Here is an 18419-nt window from a genome sequence, read left to right on the forward strand (position 1 = left end):
GGCTGTGTTCCAACCAGTTAAATCAGACTTGTAGAAACTGATAATAACTTTAAATGACCTCTGGTGAATTCATCATGTAACTAAAGGCTGAAACATGTATAAAACAGAAGAAATATAACAGACCCACCGGGGGTCAGAAATGGGTTTGGTTGTCTCCCATATTTTGGGTGCTGGATTCCAGATCCTCTTAAGATGCTTTTACTTAATTTTGCCTTTTAAGTACTACTAGTCAACCAACAAGCTAATATCACAGTGTTCCTAAGTTGCTACTCCAAAGCCCCAGTAGCTAGTTTAATATAATTTCAGCATATTTTAAAAAGGAACAGATGTACCATGCAGAATATGATATACCTACCTCTTCTCTTTCCCTCAGTACAAATGTACTTTCCTTTGTCTCCTCCATGACTTTAGCACAATGAGAACAGTAATTATTTCTTATATTTTCAAATCACCTTTTTTATTTACCTTCCACTGTCCTCAAGGCCTGGTGAGTATTTTTTTAACACCTATCCATAAACTTTATATCTTGTTTCCCCCAATTTTTGTGGGCAGCCTGAAACAAAATTTTACTACCCAATCTGAAAACCACACTAAAATCACAAAAGATTGGAGCATGACTGAGGTGGCAGAGTGCTTGGTAAGGTGCTAGGCCTTGAGATTCAGCCCCAGTAGCAACTCTAATGGTATATTTACATATTCATATTGAGTTTCAAGCTATTTACATTTTCAAGTGCTATATTTATGTTTTCATTTCATATTATAAGCATAAGTTAATTCTGCTTATTTAGAATTTGCATTAGTATCTGACTAATCAATGTTATAGTTTAGAATGGTTGATAGATAATGTATTCAAGCCCATGTCTTACAAATGGTCATTTTCAGTTTCTTGGCAGTACTGAAGTGGAGCAGCCAAAAGGAACAGAAGTTGTGAGAGATGCTGTAAGGAAATTAAAGGTAAGAAAAGCCCTTCAAATAAATGGTGTGAAATGGTGATGGAAAAAAAAAACTAAAATAAAACTAAAGCTTGTGGATAGTATAGCTTTCTCCTGTTAAAAATGGACAAATGAATAAATATCATCAGATCAAGAAAACATTTTAGTAATAACTATGCACATGAAATTGTTTTTTGAATATCATGCTATATATATATTTTTTTGGGTCCGGTCATAGGGCCTGAACTCTGGGCCTGGGTACTGCCCCTCAGCTCTTCAGCTCAAGGGTAGAGCTCTACCGCTTGAGTCACAGCGCCACTTCCGGCTTTTTTCTTTTTTCTTATGTGGTGCTGAGGAATCGAACCCAGGGCCTCATGCATGCAAGGCAAGTGCTCTACTACTGAGCCACCTTCCCAGCCCCTTGCTATATTCTCAATGGTATGGTGTCTTCTAATTACTAAAAATAAACTGGATGGCAGCAATTCCTAAGTGTTGACATTCAGTAGCTTGCCTTTAGTTTTCTTAAGTGGACTTGTATCCTTACTTCTTCAATAGTTAGAATAGCATATTCAATAGTTGAAAATAGGGAATTAGAGTTGAGCTCAAAGAAAAATTTTCATAGTGACTGTATATATCAAAGCTGTCCTAATAGGCAATCTAAGAGGAAGTGGCCATTTCCAGCGAGAGCTGGTGATATCAACAAAATAAAAAAACCTCTTATTTTTGTTGTTGTCTCTCAAATATCAAAAGATTACTGCACTAATGAGAATGCATAAAGCAATTATATGATTATATGTGCCTATTTTTTATCATTTTACTACTTTTTTGCAGTCTTCTCTGACCTCAGAGTGCTCAGACTACAATACAAAGTATTTCTTTTTCTTTTTTATTGGTTGTGGGGCCTGAATTCTGGGCCTGGGCACTGTCCCTCATCTCTTTAGCTCAAGGCTAACACTCTACCACTTGAGCCACTGAGCCACTTCTAGATTTTTCTGCTTATGTGGTGCTGAGGAATCGAATCCAGGGCCTCATGCATGCAAGGCAAGCACTCTACCACTGAGCCAACTTCCCAACCCCAAGGTATTTTTTTAATTATTTAATTTCATTTGATTGTAAAGGTAATATACAGAAGGGTTACAGTTACATAAGTAAGGTAATGAATACATTTATTTTCAAACATTTTTACCACACATTAGTTTTCTCTCACTTTCCCTTCCCCCACATTCTTTCTCTCCCAAGTTGTAAAGTTCATTTCCAACATAATGTCTTGTGAGTATCACTGTTGCATTGGTTCACCCTTTGTCTTTTGTCTCAACATTTTATTATCCCCCTTCTCTTCCCCAAATCCAATAAACATATATACTAGACACAGGACATCAAAATAAACTACCATGACAACAGGGGATAAACCAAAGGGGGAGGAATGAAAGAAAAAAGAAATGACTTCACATAGTACATCATATTCCCCAAAACAACAACAAAAATAAAAAATGTCTTGTTTCCATATGTTTGAGTTCATTTTGACAAAGTATTCTTAAAAAGTTTATCAGACACCTTGTAAATTTTGTCATGTGTAGAAATGACCAGCAGGTGGTACTATGGCTCTATGAATAAAAACATATTTCTTTACCAAATGTACATAACCCCATTTAAGTGCTTGTTTTTCTCAAGTACATGTATTGTGACAATGTATTAAAAATCTACTATAACTTAGCATTTTTCTTTATCTGTAAGTTAACAGTCTATTTATACTTATATTCAAATATATTTGACACTAAGGTTTCAAAACTTATGCATGAGACAAGGTAGTGGAAAACCTAAAATATGTTCAAGTAATTTAACTTTTGTTTTGTATTTCATGATGCATGGTTAAATTTCAAGAAAAAAATTTCAACCTTAGTTTTTGTTAACTTTTTTTCTATTATTTTATGGGGAATTTGTAGTTTAGCTACTTTTCTTAAATGTAAACATTTTTGTTAAATTTGGAGTTTTTACTTTCACATTCAGCTTTTGTCACAGAATGTTCTAGTTCTTTCTTTGTACATATTCAAAACTGTTTTTTATTTTTTTGTACACTTCAGTTGTACAAAGGAATTATTTCATAACCATGCTCAACAATTACTATTTCTTAATTACATGTTAGTATCTTAAAATTTATGATTTAGAAACCTCTTATATATGAGCAATGCTATTATTGTAGTGAATTTCACTTTCAACAATGATTTCTCTATGTTTATTAATACGACTAGTACAGGCATTACTCAAATGTAAAATATATAAATGAGTTTTTGTAACATTTGTATATGACAAAGTATTGGAATATGGCTTCACACCTTGTTAATTTTCCTGCAAGGTCAGAATAGGGCAGAATATTTGGGCCCTAAGTGTGGAGGAAGCATTGTTAGTCCCGTGGAGTTCTAGTGAAATGCCATTGAATCCTAGGGCTAACTTGAGGAAACACGGGCTCTGGGAATCACTGTCAAGTCCTATTAGGGTCAGCCCGGGAGTTTCTTTTTTCAGCATCACCCAATGTGACATAACTGTTTTGTCTTCACAATCTGTTAATTAATAAAGTATTTAGAGATGAATTGTAATGTATTCAAACATAGCTGATTCTACCACATAAGTATTTTTTTTCTTTTTTCTTTTTGCGTATGTGGTGCTGAGGAATCGAACCCAGGGCCTCAGGCATGCAAGGCAAGCGCTCTACCACTGAGCCAACTTCCCAGCCTCTACCACATAAGTATTAAGAATAACTTCACAATTTAATTCTAAGAAACAAAATGAGGAAAAGTAGCACAGAATACCAGATCCTAAGTAATAAATCAGTTTTCTTGTCAAATAATGTATGTACTATAGTTAGATTTTACTTAAAAACTTTTGAAGAGAATAGATGAATTGTGTAAGCTTGACACTAAAACTCAGTGCTCTCTTTAAACTGTTAGCAGTTCTGTTAAGCAATGATACATATTTAGCTAATAAGTAATCTTTCATACCTTTCAATCATCCCATGATGCCAAAAGTTTGCTTTGGTTTGCTGTATCTATATACAGATTGCCTGTGCTTCACTGTCTTTGAAATTTTTATTGAATTATTGCATTCAAGTTTAAATAGTTAGATCATACTATCTAAATTTACCAAGGAAAGAATTCACTAAAACAATAGTGAAAAGAAATCTGCATGAAGACTTTAGTCCTTTATAAGGACTAAAAAATTGAAAAGAGGATATTATAAAAGATAGGCTGATGGATTGATTGGCCTGTTTGTTATCCAATGTTTTCCCATGCTTCTATATTAGCAGTAATTTAGATTCGCACACAAGTAAGTAGTTTATATGTAGGAAAATGGATGGATATTGAGCAATGTGCAGGCAGTACCAACAGTAAATTTCAGTTTTAAGAGAAAGAAAGAGAATAGGTGGGGCTTGGAGAGATGGAGGACAATGCTGAAGGGATGTCATTGATCAAAATGCATTGGACTCACAAACTGACATATTGAATTGAAACTTGTTGTGCAACGATTACAGAAAATACAAAAAGGAGTTATAAACAAAGTTGGTGAGGATAGAAAAATGTTCAAAATATAAATTGGATAAATATAACCTTAGGCACAAGAGTTTTGTGGCATATATTCAGCAACCAAGTTCAATAACCAGTGTAAACTGTGAAATTCATGTAATCACAACTGAGTATTTTACTTTTTAGATACAAAATGTGCGGCATGCAGAACAAAAGTGTAGTGGAGTTCTTAGTTACTACAAACCATTTCATGATTAAAGTGCATTAACTTCTCTGGGACATTTTTTTTTTCCTAACTTTGAAATGGCAGACTGGACTGAGCAATCTCTGAAGCATCTGAGTAGTTATTTTGTCTTGGTGGGTAGCAGAAAGGATTCAAGGACTTTTCATCAGGTGTTCTGTGCTTTCTGTTATTCTCATTTTCCTCTTTTCTCCATCTTGTCTTTCTTTTCTTACTTTCTTCTTAACTCCTTCGTGTGTGTGTGTGTGTGTGTGTGTGTGTGTGTGTGTGTGTGTGTGTGTGTGTGCGTGTATCTGTCTGTCTTTTCTGTCTGTCTGTATCTGTGTCTGTATCTCTGTGTCTGTTTCTAACATTATTGCTCATTATTTCCTTGCTTCATTTTTCCTTCTCAAAAAGATAGCACTACTGTAACTGGTTGTGTTGAGTAGGGGCTGGGGAGGTACGGGGTGAGACTTTTGATAGAAGATTCAGAGGAATGGTTGCTTATGTTCAGATGTAGAAGCCTTAGAAATCACCGAATGTTCTTGTGTCTATGTAAAAAAGAAGTGCCAAGGAAACAGGATTAGCTGGTTCTGCATCTACTCAATATCATGGGATTTGATTTGCTCAGATGCCTTCACATAGGTGCAGAGCCACTGACTAACTTTCTAGACCTTTCAAGGTGAAAGCCTCTAAATTATTTAATTTTGCTAATTCAAGAAAGATGTTAAGGAGGGAAGAAGTCAATACACATTCTTTGAGAGATGGCCGGAATAATCTTTGGCTTTCCTGAAAGCAAAACATGTTTCTTGCAGTAAGAGACAAGAAAGGAAATACCTGGCACACGTTGGTTGAATTATGTGCAAAGTATATGACTGCAGGAGACAAAAGAAGGGGGAAAAAGCTGTACATTCATAAAGTATGAAAGACAGCAAGCTGAAAAGTTACACGACTTGAAATAGAATAAAACAAATGGCACCCCCAGGGAAATGAAAGCAGACAGCTCAAGGCATTCATGTGTATATTAATTACGTTACTTTCCATGGCAATGCAAAGCCATGAAAAGAGCAAAGGCCTTTAACCACTCCAGGACTGAGCTACACCATGTGTCTTCACATCTGCCCTCTATTAGAGCAGGATGCACAATGCAAATAAATATAACACACAAGAGGACTGAAGCCCCGCCTCGGCTTACATCTGAGCTATTTTGAGTCAAGTTAAGATGATTTTCCATATGCTGAAAAATTTATTCTAGAAAATAACTTTTTGAAGCTTTAGAAAAGAGATGAGAAATCCTACTAAAAAAAAAGAATACTTTTTATCCTTTATTCTTAAAAAGTAAAGTGTGGAAGGGAGGTGAATAGAAAAGTAGGGAGATATTGGAGTATCCAGATAAAATTAGCACACACAGTAGACTTAAATTTTTAGGTAATTAATGCCTAATTCTTTCCTCATTTTTTTATTTTTATCAGTTAGTATCAGAATCAAGGGAGTTCCATTTTGACATGTCCATAAGAGCATAGATTATACCTGGATCAGACTTTCCCCCTCTGTCATTTTAATGAGTAACTTTTTAAAAACAAAAGCAAATCCCAAGCATTGCTTTGGACATATTTACACTAAATAGCACATATGTGTTATGTTTCTGTGCTTATGTGTTTGTGTATTTTTGTTCCAAAAAGCTTAAAATATATTTATTGTTTAATATTCAAATTTAATTGAGATTCTATACATTTCCTTTCCTTTCTAAATTTTAGTTATACTTGGGTTTGAACCAATGCCCAGCTGGGGCTCTATCATTTGAGCTACATCTCCAGTTCTGTTTATTTTTCTAAAAATTATCTTGGAAGAATATCATTACCTTTTCTGCTTTGGCTTTGACTCTGGTTTCTCTGTACCTCAGTTTCCTGAGTGGCTAGGAGTACAGAGATGGGTCAGTGACTGATATTTCTACCATAAAATTTGGCATAACTGGGAGAGAAGCAGAAAGTTCACCTACTAAGTACCTGAACACTCCTGTGTTTCCTTTTTTATTTTCTCAGAGAACCTAACAGACATTTAGCACACTGTAATCCAAATATAAAGCTACATTTAATACTACTCTGAAAGTACTGAAAGTTGTTTATGATCTCATGATGTTATGTTTGTAATTCTACATTGTCTCTGGATCTACACTGAAGAGTTTTAGTTAGTATAATTATTTCAATTGTTAGCTTTGGTTTAAATCAGGTAGCCTTTTTTAAAAATTATTTGAATGGGCAAGACAGTGGATTAAAATAGGAAAATACCTCTGGATGTACAAAGAGGGCACATCCAGAAGCTGGTGAATGGTAAGTTCTCTATATTAAAAACAAAATTCCACAGGAAAAAAATTGATGCACTTCTAAAAGTATGCATTTTGTGAAACTTGCAGGTTTTTTGGGAAATTTGAAAATGGATTCAATTTTTCAAATATTATGAAAAAGTTCACTAAAGTTCATGTTTTATAAATGTTATTGAAAATAAATCTGAATTATATTGGTAAATTGATATGATCTGTAACTATTTTGAGAATATTTTCCCAAAACTTTACAAGGAGCAATATTTCATTTATCACTCACATTGAGTAGAAACATAAAATGTGTACATGTATTTATTAACCACGAGAACAGAATGCTAGTTTTGTTAATAATTTTTCATTTGTAGTTTGCAAGACACATCAAGAAATCTGAAGGCCAGAAAATCCCCAAGGTTGAACTGCAAATATCAATTTATGGAGTAAAGATTCTAGAACCTAAAACAAAGGTAAGGCTGATTTTTGCATGTCAGAGCACTTTAAGCTTAAATTAACTGTTTGCATACCATTTCCAACAACACCAGCATCATTTGAAATAGCAAGCTCCAATCTAGGCCTACTGAATGTCAAATCTACAATTTACAAAGAAAGAAACCTGGTGACTTCCGTACGGCTTAACATTTGCATACATCTGGTATAGTATACTGTGACAGTTGTACACAGCAGGCTTCATTTTCAAGTTGTAGTCCATGGGAAAGCTGCATTAAAAATGTCCTGAGGTGGGGCGGGGGCGGGGGGGAGGCTGGGAAGGGATGAGAAGGGTAAACAAAGGAGGAGGCTGAAGTGCTTGATAAGAAATCTACTCATTATCTTGCCCATGTAATTGTAACCCCTCTGTACAGTATGTTCACAATAAAAAAAATGTCCTGAGGCTATTGGAAAAATGAGTTTGAAAGCCTCGGTATGTCTACAGAATCATAATTTGGGAACTTTTGCATTTACAGTTAGGGTAAGGACAGTGGAGTATGACGTGGGTACAGCCATGGTTTCTGTTCTCCAATTCTGTATTAAACAACAATGGCGTTCCTTCTGAGTTGTAAGACCTCTCACAATTAGACTATCTAGTACCCTCCCTTTTATTTATCAGCCTTCGGTATTAAATAACAAAGATACAGAGACTTGAGTAATGGTTATCTCAAAATAAGGCTATGAGGTGGTGAAAGGTAGTGAAAGTTTGAGGAAGGATGATGTATGTATAATGAAATCATGCAGTTTGATCGAAACAAGACAGTTGAGAATAAGGACTGACCTTCTGAATGCTGGCAGAGAAAATTTGATTATGTGAAGGGTGACTACAGAAAAGAAAATATGCTAACAAATAAGTTACAGAGGCACAGTACAACCAAAAATTAATGGCAACCTACGTGTTAGTATTACATACAATCACAAAGTAAAGGAATCTTATTCTGGCATTTCCTCTTAAAATTAAATGAGTATAGAGTGGCAAACGTCCAGCCCAAATGGGTCATTTATAGGCCATGTTTATACTGAAAAATTTCTCCTAAAGCATACAAATTCTTTATTGGGTTTGGAGTATGTTTGAATAGTGAGTTAAATATTTAGAAATTTTGGATATTATTATATACAATAAATACATTTGAATCCTATTTATACTAAGTCATATAAGCATGTTGTTATATATCCTGTCATATATATAGAATCATATAACTATGATTCAAACATAAATATGGAGAAATTTTATTTAGTATTTGATTGTATAATAATAGCATATCTTTCAAAAAGTACAAAACATAAAGACTTTACACACTACAAAAGGACTACCCCTAATGTTGCATGTGTAGGATGTCTATTTTTGTGAAAGGAGCCATAAACAGATCATAGAGTCCGACACAATATGGACAAGACTTGTATGACTATACATAACAGCCTTATCTCTAATCTAAATCTGTTATTTATCATATAGTCTCATTTAACCTTTAAAATGATAATACTTCCTCAAGTGAAAGAATCATTTCCCATGACTTTTTCTTTCCTGGCTTTCTGCTTACCTGGGGAAAGCTACACATTGAAGCCCATTTGACTAGTGACTTATAGTTTGTCAGGTTTTGTTCTCCCAGGTCTCCTGAGCTATTGGATTTTACTTGAAATGCAAATAAATAAAAATTTATCTTGTAAACCTAAAAGTAGAAATACAAGGGAAAATTAAAAAGGACAATAGGTGATATTGTGAAAAAAAAATGTGAATAGATTCAAACACTGAGGGGGAAAAAAAACTGTGACTGGTGATAGGAGAAAAAGACAAAAAGTGACATAAAAAAGTAGACACTGATGGCTGATGCCTGTAATCCTAGCCACTCAGGAGGCTGAGATCTGAGGGTTAAAGTTTGAAGCCAGGCCAGGCAGGAAAGTCTGTGAGACTCATCTCCAATGAACTGCCCTGAAAAGCCAGAAATGGAGCTGTGTCTCAAGTGGTTGAATGCTAGCCTTGAGCAAACAAATCAGAAACAGTACCCAGGCCCTAAATTCCAGTCCCAGGATGCCCCCCCCCCACCAAGAGAGGATTGTTGTGTTCTATTTTTGTTTCTGGAAACTTATGCCAATAATTTACCATTGACATCCTGTGAAGTATCATTCTGTTCCGTAAGTTATTAGTGTCAAATTTCAGCCCTTCCACAGTCTATAGTCCATCAATAAAATATCAGTGAATTTCCCAATTGATTTTGCATCATTCCATATGGCTCCCCTCAAATCAGCAATGTAATTTTCTTCTTCTTCCTTATCCCAACTTTCATTCCCCTATATTTAACAGTTTTTAGTAAGAGGTCCCTAAACTCAGTTTTCTTAGCTTTTAATGTGAAAAGAAACATCTGAATTTTTAGCTTTTAAAGTCTGAAAAGCAGTCCTGGAGTTTTAGAATCTTTAAGCTGTTTTGAAACTTCAGTTACATATTAATATATTACAAATTCTCATATGTATGACTCTACTTATCTAAAGATGTGTTTTACATAAGTAGATGCTCTTCTGAGCATCAGTCAACAAGACACTGTTTAGGATGCTGTTTTCTGGACTCTATTTTAAGTATTTCAAAGTTAGAATCAGCAGGCCTAGTGTGAGGAGAGAGAGAGAGAGAGAGAGAGAGAGAGAGAGAGAACTTATATACACAGAGTTTTTACATACATGCATTAGAAACTTGAGTGAATCAGATAGAAAATGTTACTCATTTTATTTTAGATAAAACATGTAGCTTAGAAAAAAAAATGAGCGCTCTGAATGTGGCTCATTGGTAGAGTGCTTGCCTAGCATGCATGAAGGTTTGATTCCTCTGTACCACATAAATAAAAAAGGCAAAAGTAGCTCAAGTGGTAGGGCATTAGCTTTGAGCCAAAGGAGCTCAAAGACAGCTCAAGCCACATGACAGGCAAGCAAAAAAACAAAAAACCCAAAACAATGAAATACGAGGTTCCTAAAATAATTTATTTTAGTTAAATTGCACAGTTAAGTTGCATGTATGGCAGTATTTTAAATATATTATTTATACAACAAAGTTGTTCTTGACAGAAAATAGGAAATTTTTCTTTACCACTGGGAGGGATGGGTACTACAGTAAAGCCTTCTCTTTAACAATTAGTTATAGTATATTTCTTTCTTATCTTTCATTTGTTCAGCTTTCTACTTGGTATATGGTGCTGGACATAAGTCATATGGATTAATTGGGGATAAACACATATACTACTTTTCTATTTCAATTACAATAAAATACTTTTAAATATCTTTGTTATCTTTAAATGGTTGTACAAAGGAGTTGGCATTCAACAAAGCAGTTTGGAAATACAATTTATCTTGATCAATTTTGGACAACCTTTTTTTTTTTCTGTCGGTCGTGGGGCTTGAACTCTGGACCTGGGCGCTGCCCCTCAGCTCTTCAGCTCAAGGTGAGCGCTCTACCACTTGAGCTACAGCGCCACTTCCAGTTTTCTGGTGGTTTATTGGAGATAGGAGTCTCTACCACTTGAGCTACAGCGCCACTTCCAGTTTTCTGGTGGTTTATTGGAGATAGGAGTCTCAGGGTCTATCCTGCCCAGGCTGGCTTTGAACCGTGATCCTCAGATCTCAGCCTCCTGAGTAGCTAGGATTACAGGTGTGAGCCACCAGCGCCCGGCTGGACAACCTTTTCAACATTCTCACCTATCCCTCCCAATCCACCCTGACCCTCATGTTTCTTGGTTTTATAGGATATTCATTGAATTTTGTTTCACCACACTCACCCCACTTCTCTGTATTCTTCTACCTCAGGAAATGGGTACTTGACACTTGACTCCAACCCACCTCTTGCAAAGACCCATTTCTTGATGTTTGTGGAACTTTGATTTAGCCTTTCTAAGGAAGTATGCAGTTCATATTCTCCCCATGAATGACTGTTTTTTCAATTAATAAATTTGTGTACACTGGTGTATCACCCAAAGTGTTTACTTACATATTTATAAACTAATTATAACTTTCACATAGGAGAGAAAACATGTAACTTTGTCTCTCTGAAACTGATTTATTTCACTTAACATGACTTTTTTTCTAGGTCCTTCCAGTTCTTTGCAAATACATTATCATTCTTTCTAATGGATGAGCACAATTCCACTTTCTTGCTCTATTCCCAAATCTCCTTATTCCATCTCACTAGTTATAAACACTACGCTTAACCTCCATAAAAATCTGACAAAACAGCACACACACTCACAAAATGATTACATTATCTTTCAGCTTCATACTCTTTATTTTATTGTTAGTACTTAAACTTTACTTTTGGAGCTTGAATTCAGGGCCTGGGCACTGCCCTTGAATCTTTTGCTCAAGGCTAGTGCTCTACCACTCAAGCCACAGCTGCACTTCTGGCTTTTTGGTATCTAATTGAGGCTAAGAATCTCATTGGCCTTTCCTGCCTGGACTGGCTTTAAACTGCAATCTCAGAGCTCAGCCTTTGAGTAGCAAGGATTACTGGTGTAAACCAACAGTGCCTGGAACTTTGCAAACTTATTTTATAGAAAGATACCTTTTAATATCAACAAATATTAGCATGATTCCCACCTGTTTAAAACCCACACCTTTCTGTGACTGTGCCAGAGGTTGAGTAAGTGATGGACTTTCAGGACTTGACCATCAGCTCTGTGTGCCTGGCATGTTATTTTTACTTCCCCATAGATACAAAAATAAATTCATCACCTATCTTATCTCATTTCTGTCACGAGTATAGATTTATAACTGATTCAGACCTGTCAGTATTTGAGAGCTATGGTATTGCAGAGGCTATCATTTAATCATCATATAGATACCTAATAAAAGTAAATGTCAATCTGAAAGGAGTCTGGACAATAAGGCAAAATAATAGCAAGAGTCATAGACCAATATGGTTGTCTTGTCTCTCTAGTTACTAATTGCAAAAAACAGAAGATACCTTATCAAAGGCCTAAGTTAAAAACAAAAGAGAAAAGGAAATTAGAAAAGAGAATCTTAGGGAAGGGTAAGGGGATTAAGGAGAAGGGATGAAAGGAGAAAATGGTCAGAGAGGGAAATATGGAGGGGGTATGGTTAAAATATGTTCTGTGCATGTATAAAAATGTCACAATGAAACCCATTACTCACTGTAATTAATATCTATGAAGAAACAGGCCTATGTAAGTTGAGCTCTCTTTATAAACATTGTTCTTTTTATTTTTTTTACTATTGAACTTAATGCTTCTGAGTAGTGTGATGAACTATAGTGCAAATAAAAGTGATATAAACCAACAAACCAATGTTAAGCTTATAGAGAGAAGAGTCTTGGTTCATCATTGTTTTTTTTGTTGATCAAAATCTGCAAGATTCTGAGTCCAGGAAGCGGGCACCCTAGGTAATTGTGTTAGCGGTTGCCTGAAACTACCTTTACAGAAATACTAAAATCTGACCTAAATAAAGCTTTCTTGAGTAAGAATTCATTCAATCCTCTTTGGTGAATCTACTCTTACTTCCATAGTTAGTGTTTTAAAACTAAATAATATGAGTGACCTAAGATTCTGATTAAAATTCCTGGTGTTAAAATGCAATTAAAAAATACTTATAACCATAAGAGTAAAAGGAATGATTTTATTTTTTATATCAGTCATAGTTAAATAAGATTTATTTTCTACATACAACATGTTTTAAAAAACTGTAAGGGTCTGGGAAGGTGGCTCAGTGATAGAGCGCTTGCCTTTCATGCCAGAGGCCCTGGGTTCGATTCCTCAGCACCACATAAGAAAAAAGCCGGACGTGGCGCTGTGGCTCAAGTGGTAGAGCACCAGTCTCGAGCTGAAGAGCTGAGGGACAGCGCCCAGGCCCAGAGTTCAGGCTCCACGACCGGACCCCTCCCCCCCCAAAAAAATTGTAAGGATAAATAATATTAATGATGACACATATGAATCTAAATACTATCTGAAGTTCAAGTCCTTTGCTTAAATAGTAAGTTATGGATTCATAGGAACATTTTTTAATTAAGTTCCTATCTGATATTTTTATTGAGTTTTATAGTTTGATGTGTGCATGTATATGTATATGTGTGTATGCTGCGAGTATTTCTACCTACTTATGTGTTTGTCTTTCTACTGAATAGCCACAGTCATTTAGGGGCTTTTCCATCATGAACAAGTTTAACCATGCCATATATAAAAGTTTCATGAATGTTGGAGAAATCATGAGATATGTATAAGAAGGAAGAAATAATTATATATTTCATGTGAAATTTTGTGCAGACAAGCCTATGTTCTAAGTTATAATACTCATTATTTATCAGTGATGTAAATGAAGGGAATTTCAGGTTAAAAGGGTCCTCATGATATAACCTTTTGGAGATATTTTAATATTTTAATCTCTTTGAACTTCAATTCTCTCCTTCATAAACTTGCAGGCTGCAAACCAAACACTCTCTTTACATTCTTTGCAGCTCAGATTCTTTGCCATTTGTAACCTACTGATCCTTTTGCATTATGCTTGCATTTTTCTGAGTACTATTGGAATGATTATCATTTTAGTCTTCAGGCCAGAATATCGTTCTCGTGGTTTATTTGTTTAAGTTTGGGGTCTATATAATTATAAAAAGAAAGTGTGACAGATAATGGTTACACATTTCAAGTTGTAAGTTCTATGTTATTAACACAAGCTGGCATTTCAGAAAGTGGATGAAATGCTATCAACTATATTCATTTCCGTCTGTGTTCACAGGAAGTCCAGCACAATTGCCAGCTTCATAGAATATCATTCTGTGCAGATGATAAAACTGACAAGAGGATATTCACTTTCATATGCAAAGATTCAGAATCAAATAAACATTTGTGCTATGTATTTGACAGCGAAAAGTGTGTAAGTATGCCAGATGTTTTAGGGTGGTTTGTTCTCTTTTACAAGCCAGGAATTGTCTTGTTTCCGGCATTAGTAAAGCATTTGGAAAAGAATGAGGTCTGCAAATACTTAAGTGCACTAATAGATTCATCCTGTCATGACAGTATACTTCAGGATTTCACCCTTAACTAAATTCTTCTGTTCACAAGCAAATGCCTGCATGCAAATTTCTTTCATTAGAACACCATGCGTACTCATTCTATGTATTTGTGTCTCTTTTAATCATTTAATTTGTTTGTAATTTTATTTCCACCCAATTTTTTAGTGCAATGCACATAATGCAGAGTAATGTTGAAGGAAACTGTGTTTTAGGTTTATATTTTTTCTTGAAAGGGATAAGCTTAATGGAAACCAGTATTGTAAGCCCTTGGAAATAAAAGCTGCATGGCTTCTTAAATGAGTCTCCAATTACATTGAAAATTATTTCATATAATGAAAGGTAATTAAATCATGTGTATGTGTGTGCATTTGTTTGTGTGTGTGTGTGTGAGAGAGAGAGAGAGAGAGAGAATGAGAGAGAGAGAGACAGACAGAAAGACAGACAGAGTATGAGTGAAAGTAATGTAACAGAACATTTAGGGAATTCCAGAAATAAGTCATGCAATAGCTTTTTAATCATCTGGATTTATAAAGAAAACCCATATCACTATACTGTGCTTACAAGCACAAGCTAATTTTATACATAACTTTTTCTGAGTTCTTGGTATAAAACAGAAAATGTGCATTCCATTCACATTGCAGCCATTGATGACTTCAGTAGAGAAAGAACATCTAAATTCAACAGCATTATTTGTTTAAAAAAGAAAGAGAACATTACTTACTCATTTATATACTATTTTTCTTGTTCTCAATACATAGCAGACTACTACTATCATGATGACCATAATGGAATTTAAACCTCTGGTTTCAGTATGTGAGCTCTTTGAAAAGAAATGCATTTTTATTTTATATATAATTTCTGTATCTGGTGGATAACAGATGCTAGTAATTTTTCAATAAGGCAAATTCTATGTTGAAAATGTACCAAAAATAATGGGCTGGGAAGGTGGTTCAGTGGTAGAGCGCTTGCCTTGCATGCCTGAGGCCCTGGGTTCGATTCCTCAGCACCACATAAGCAAAAAGAAAAAAGCTGGAAGTGGCTCTGTGGCTCAAGTGGTAAGAGCGCTAGCCTTGAGCTCAAGAGCTGAGGGACAGTGCCCAGGCCCAGAGTTAAGGTCCCACAATTGGACCCCGCCCCCCACCAAAAAAAGAAAATGCACCAAAAATAATGCAGGCTATTTCCTGTATAGTTTAAACTTAAGTCCTTTAAAGATGGTAAGCAAATGCGCTAAGCTACTTTGGTATCATATCGTCTTGGAATTACTGAACATTATGGGCAACTTCTCTGAAAAATGTGCTTATCATTTAAGACAGTGTTGTAGACCAACAGAAAAAGACATTTTTATGGAGTTCAAAATGTTTTTGAAATTTATTGAATGAAAGTATTAATTTTGAATATTTAATGTGCTTCTTAACTGTGGTAATTTACAGATGTTTTTATGGTGTGATTGAGAGGTTATATTTGTTGAATATCTTCTATGTGTAAGACATAATAACCTTTCACCATTTGCACTGAAGAGATTTGGCTTACCCATAGAAATAAAATTCCTTATGGCTCTCTATAAAGTGGTTCATAATCAGAACTGTTGATATATATCAACCTTTTATAGATTTGTACCCCTGATTTTTCTTTCTTTGACATCCACAAACTTGTTTCTTGATCATAATGGAACTCTTGTAACATTCCATTAAATTTTAAAGTATAAATCCTATTTATTCCAAATCATATTTTCTATAATTAATTCCCAGTCCTTTTATTTTTTTTGTTGTTGGATATAGTCTATCAAAGTTCTCTTTCCTTGAGGGTTGAATATGATTTATTTAAACCTAAACTAGTGATTCACAATTACTTCAGAACTTTTACAAACACTGTTCTTTCATCTTATATTAAATGTTAATTGCTACTGAGACTGAAGAACTCAGCATTTGCTAAATTCATCAAATAATTTACATTATCAGAGTCTTGAAAAGAAAGAAGAAATAAAGCTGCTTAACTTAAAAAAAAAATACCCAAAGAAATTGTAGTTAAAAATGTCCCAGACTTGGCAAATAACATAAATCTATAGATGCAAAATATTAAATGAGTTCCATACAGCACTGTTCCAGATACCTACATACTAACACATTATAGTCAATTTTCTGGAAACTAATGACAGAAAATCTGACACCAATAAAAACTGTTCCTTATCAATAGAATTAGGTCAAGTTACATGATAGTGTGATTATCTTAACAAACCATCAAGGTAAGAAGGAAGAAACACAATGTTTTGAATACTGTGGTATCAGAATCAAATTTCCAGGCCAATATATATTTCAGGAGTTAAAGAAATTAAAGAATGACAAACTTTTCCCTATTAAACCTTCCCTAAGTAGTGTGTGCTGGGGTGGGGCATGTCTCTAAACAGAATAATAGAAGACAAAGCCTTGAGAAAAGAAAGATGAAGGTAGAATGAAAAGGATTAGGAAGCATGTTAGTAAATATGGTTTTCTGATTTATGTACTATGGTAGAAGTGCTATATTCTGATTTGATTCTAAGTGTATATATATATACACATCAGAGAAATATGTGAACAACTATAATATCAATAGAAAATTGAAAGGCTGTGAGGAAAGAGAGTTTTTTGTACTTGCACCAGAAAACTTCCACCACCAGGCAGCCATGATAAATAATATAAATAAAACAAACACAGTGAGAATCCCAGAGCAATCACTAAAAAGCTGTATGAGATGCATTTAAAAGCAGTTATTTTTTTAATTACATAAATTTTTTAATAAATACCTTAAAACCTACAGAGATTGAGTGAAAACAAAACAGAATATGAAGAGAGATTAGAAAATTGTTAACTACAAACTTAAGTCCTAACATATAAAATCACATTAAATATAAATCCCATATAAGCTAATTAAATACATATTAAATTTGTATTAAGCATAACTCAAATCCATATTGTCTATACCGAATTGTAAATGGGAAGGTTTAGGTAGTATAAGCAGTTTGAAGATAGAAGGGGAAGGAATGTAACATGCAAGCATTATTCAAATATAGCAGAAATTAGCTTTCAGAGTAGCCTTTGATGCAAAGAAAGCTACTAGAAATGGAGAAAAAGATTGTATAACAATAGAAAGGACAAGAAGACCTAATGATCTTCAATATACGTGACCAACCAACAGGACTGCAAAATAAGAAATGAAAAAGGGTAGAACAGAAATGATTACACAAATAGTTATTTTTGGAAACTTCACCATGACTCATCCCAATATTTATAGAACAACCAGAAGAAAATCATCAAGGATATAACAGCTCAACAATCATCAACCAATTGGACCTAATAAAAGTTACCACTCCACCCAACAACCACACATTTTCAAGCATTCAAGGATCATCTGCCAAAATACACTCTCTTCTCAGCTAAAAGACAGACCTCAATTTAAAATAAAAATCTTGTAGTAATCATATAGAATATATTCTTTGAGCCAAGGAGAAATTAATCTAAAATTCAGACTAGAAGAAAAGTAAAATTTTTAAGAATAATCATAACAATTGTATAGTCTATATATCAAAAAGATGTTAATAGAGAATATTTTTTGATCAGTGGTGAGACTTGAACTCAGGGCCAAAGTGCTTTCTCTGAGCCTGTTTTTGCTCTAAGCTAGCAATCTACCACTTGATCCACAGCACCACTTCCATTTTTTGAGTGGTTAATTGGAGATAAGAATCTCATGGGGACTTTTCTGCCTGGGCTGGCTTTGAACTGTGATCCTCAGGTCTCAGCCTCCTGAGTAGCTAGGATTAGAAGCATGAGCCACTGGCACCTGGCTACAAAGAGATTTTTTTTTGTGTGTGTGAACATACTGAACAGAGGGGTTACAATTACATGGGCAGGATAATGCGTACATTTCTTACCAAGCATTGCAGCCTCCTCCTTTTGTTTACCCTTCACATCCCTTC

At 34.8% G+C, this 18419-nt stretch overlaps 1 protein-coding gene across 2 annotated transcripts in view; it reads left to right on the forward strand.

Moving 5' to 3' along the window:
* Positions 1–18419, forward strand: part of Gulp1 (GULP, engulfment adaptor PTB domain containing 1) — a 240301-nt gene that overhangs the window by 197289 nt on the left and 24593 nt on the right. The window contains exons 5-7 of one of the 2 annotated variants that reach the window (XM_013027918.1): positions 883–954; positions 7356–7454; positions 14194–14331. In XM_013027918.1, the coding sequence (XP_012883372.1) occupies positions 883–954; positions 7356–7454; positions 14194–14331 (309 nt within the window). The remainder of the gene's footprint in view (positions 1–882; positions 955–7355; positions 7455–14193; positions 14332–18419) is intronic. The other variant, XM_013027924.1, reaches the window with a different exon arrangement.

The sequence above is a fragment of the Dipodomys ordii genome, unplaced genomic scaffold, assembly GCF_000151885.1.
Source record: "Dipodomys ordii isolate 6190 unplaced genomic scaffold, Dord_2.0 Scaffold5, whole genome shotgun sequence".
Taxonomy (NCBI): domain Eukaryota; kingdom Metazoa; phylum Chordata; class Mammalia; order Rodentia; family Heteromyidae; genus Dipodomys; species Dipodomys ordii.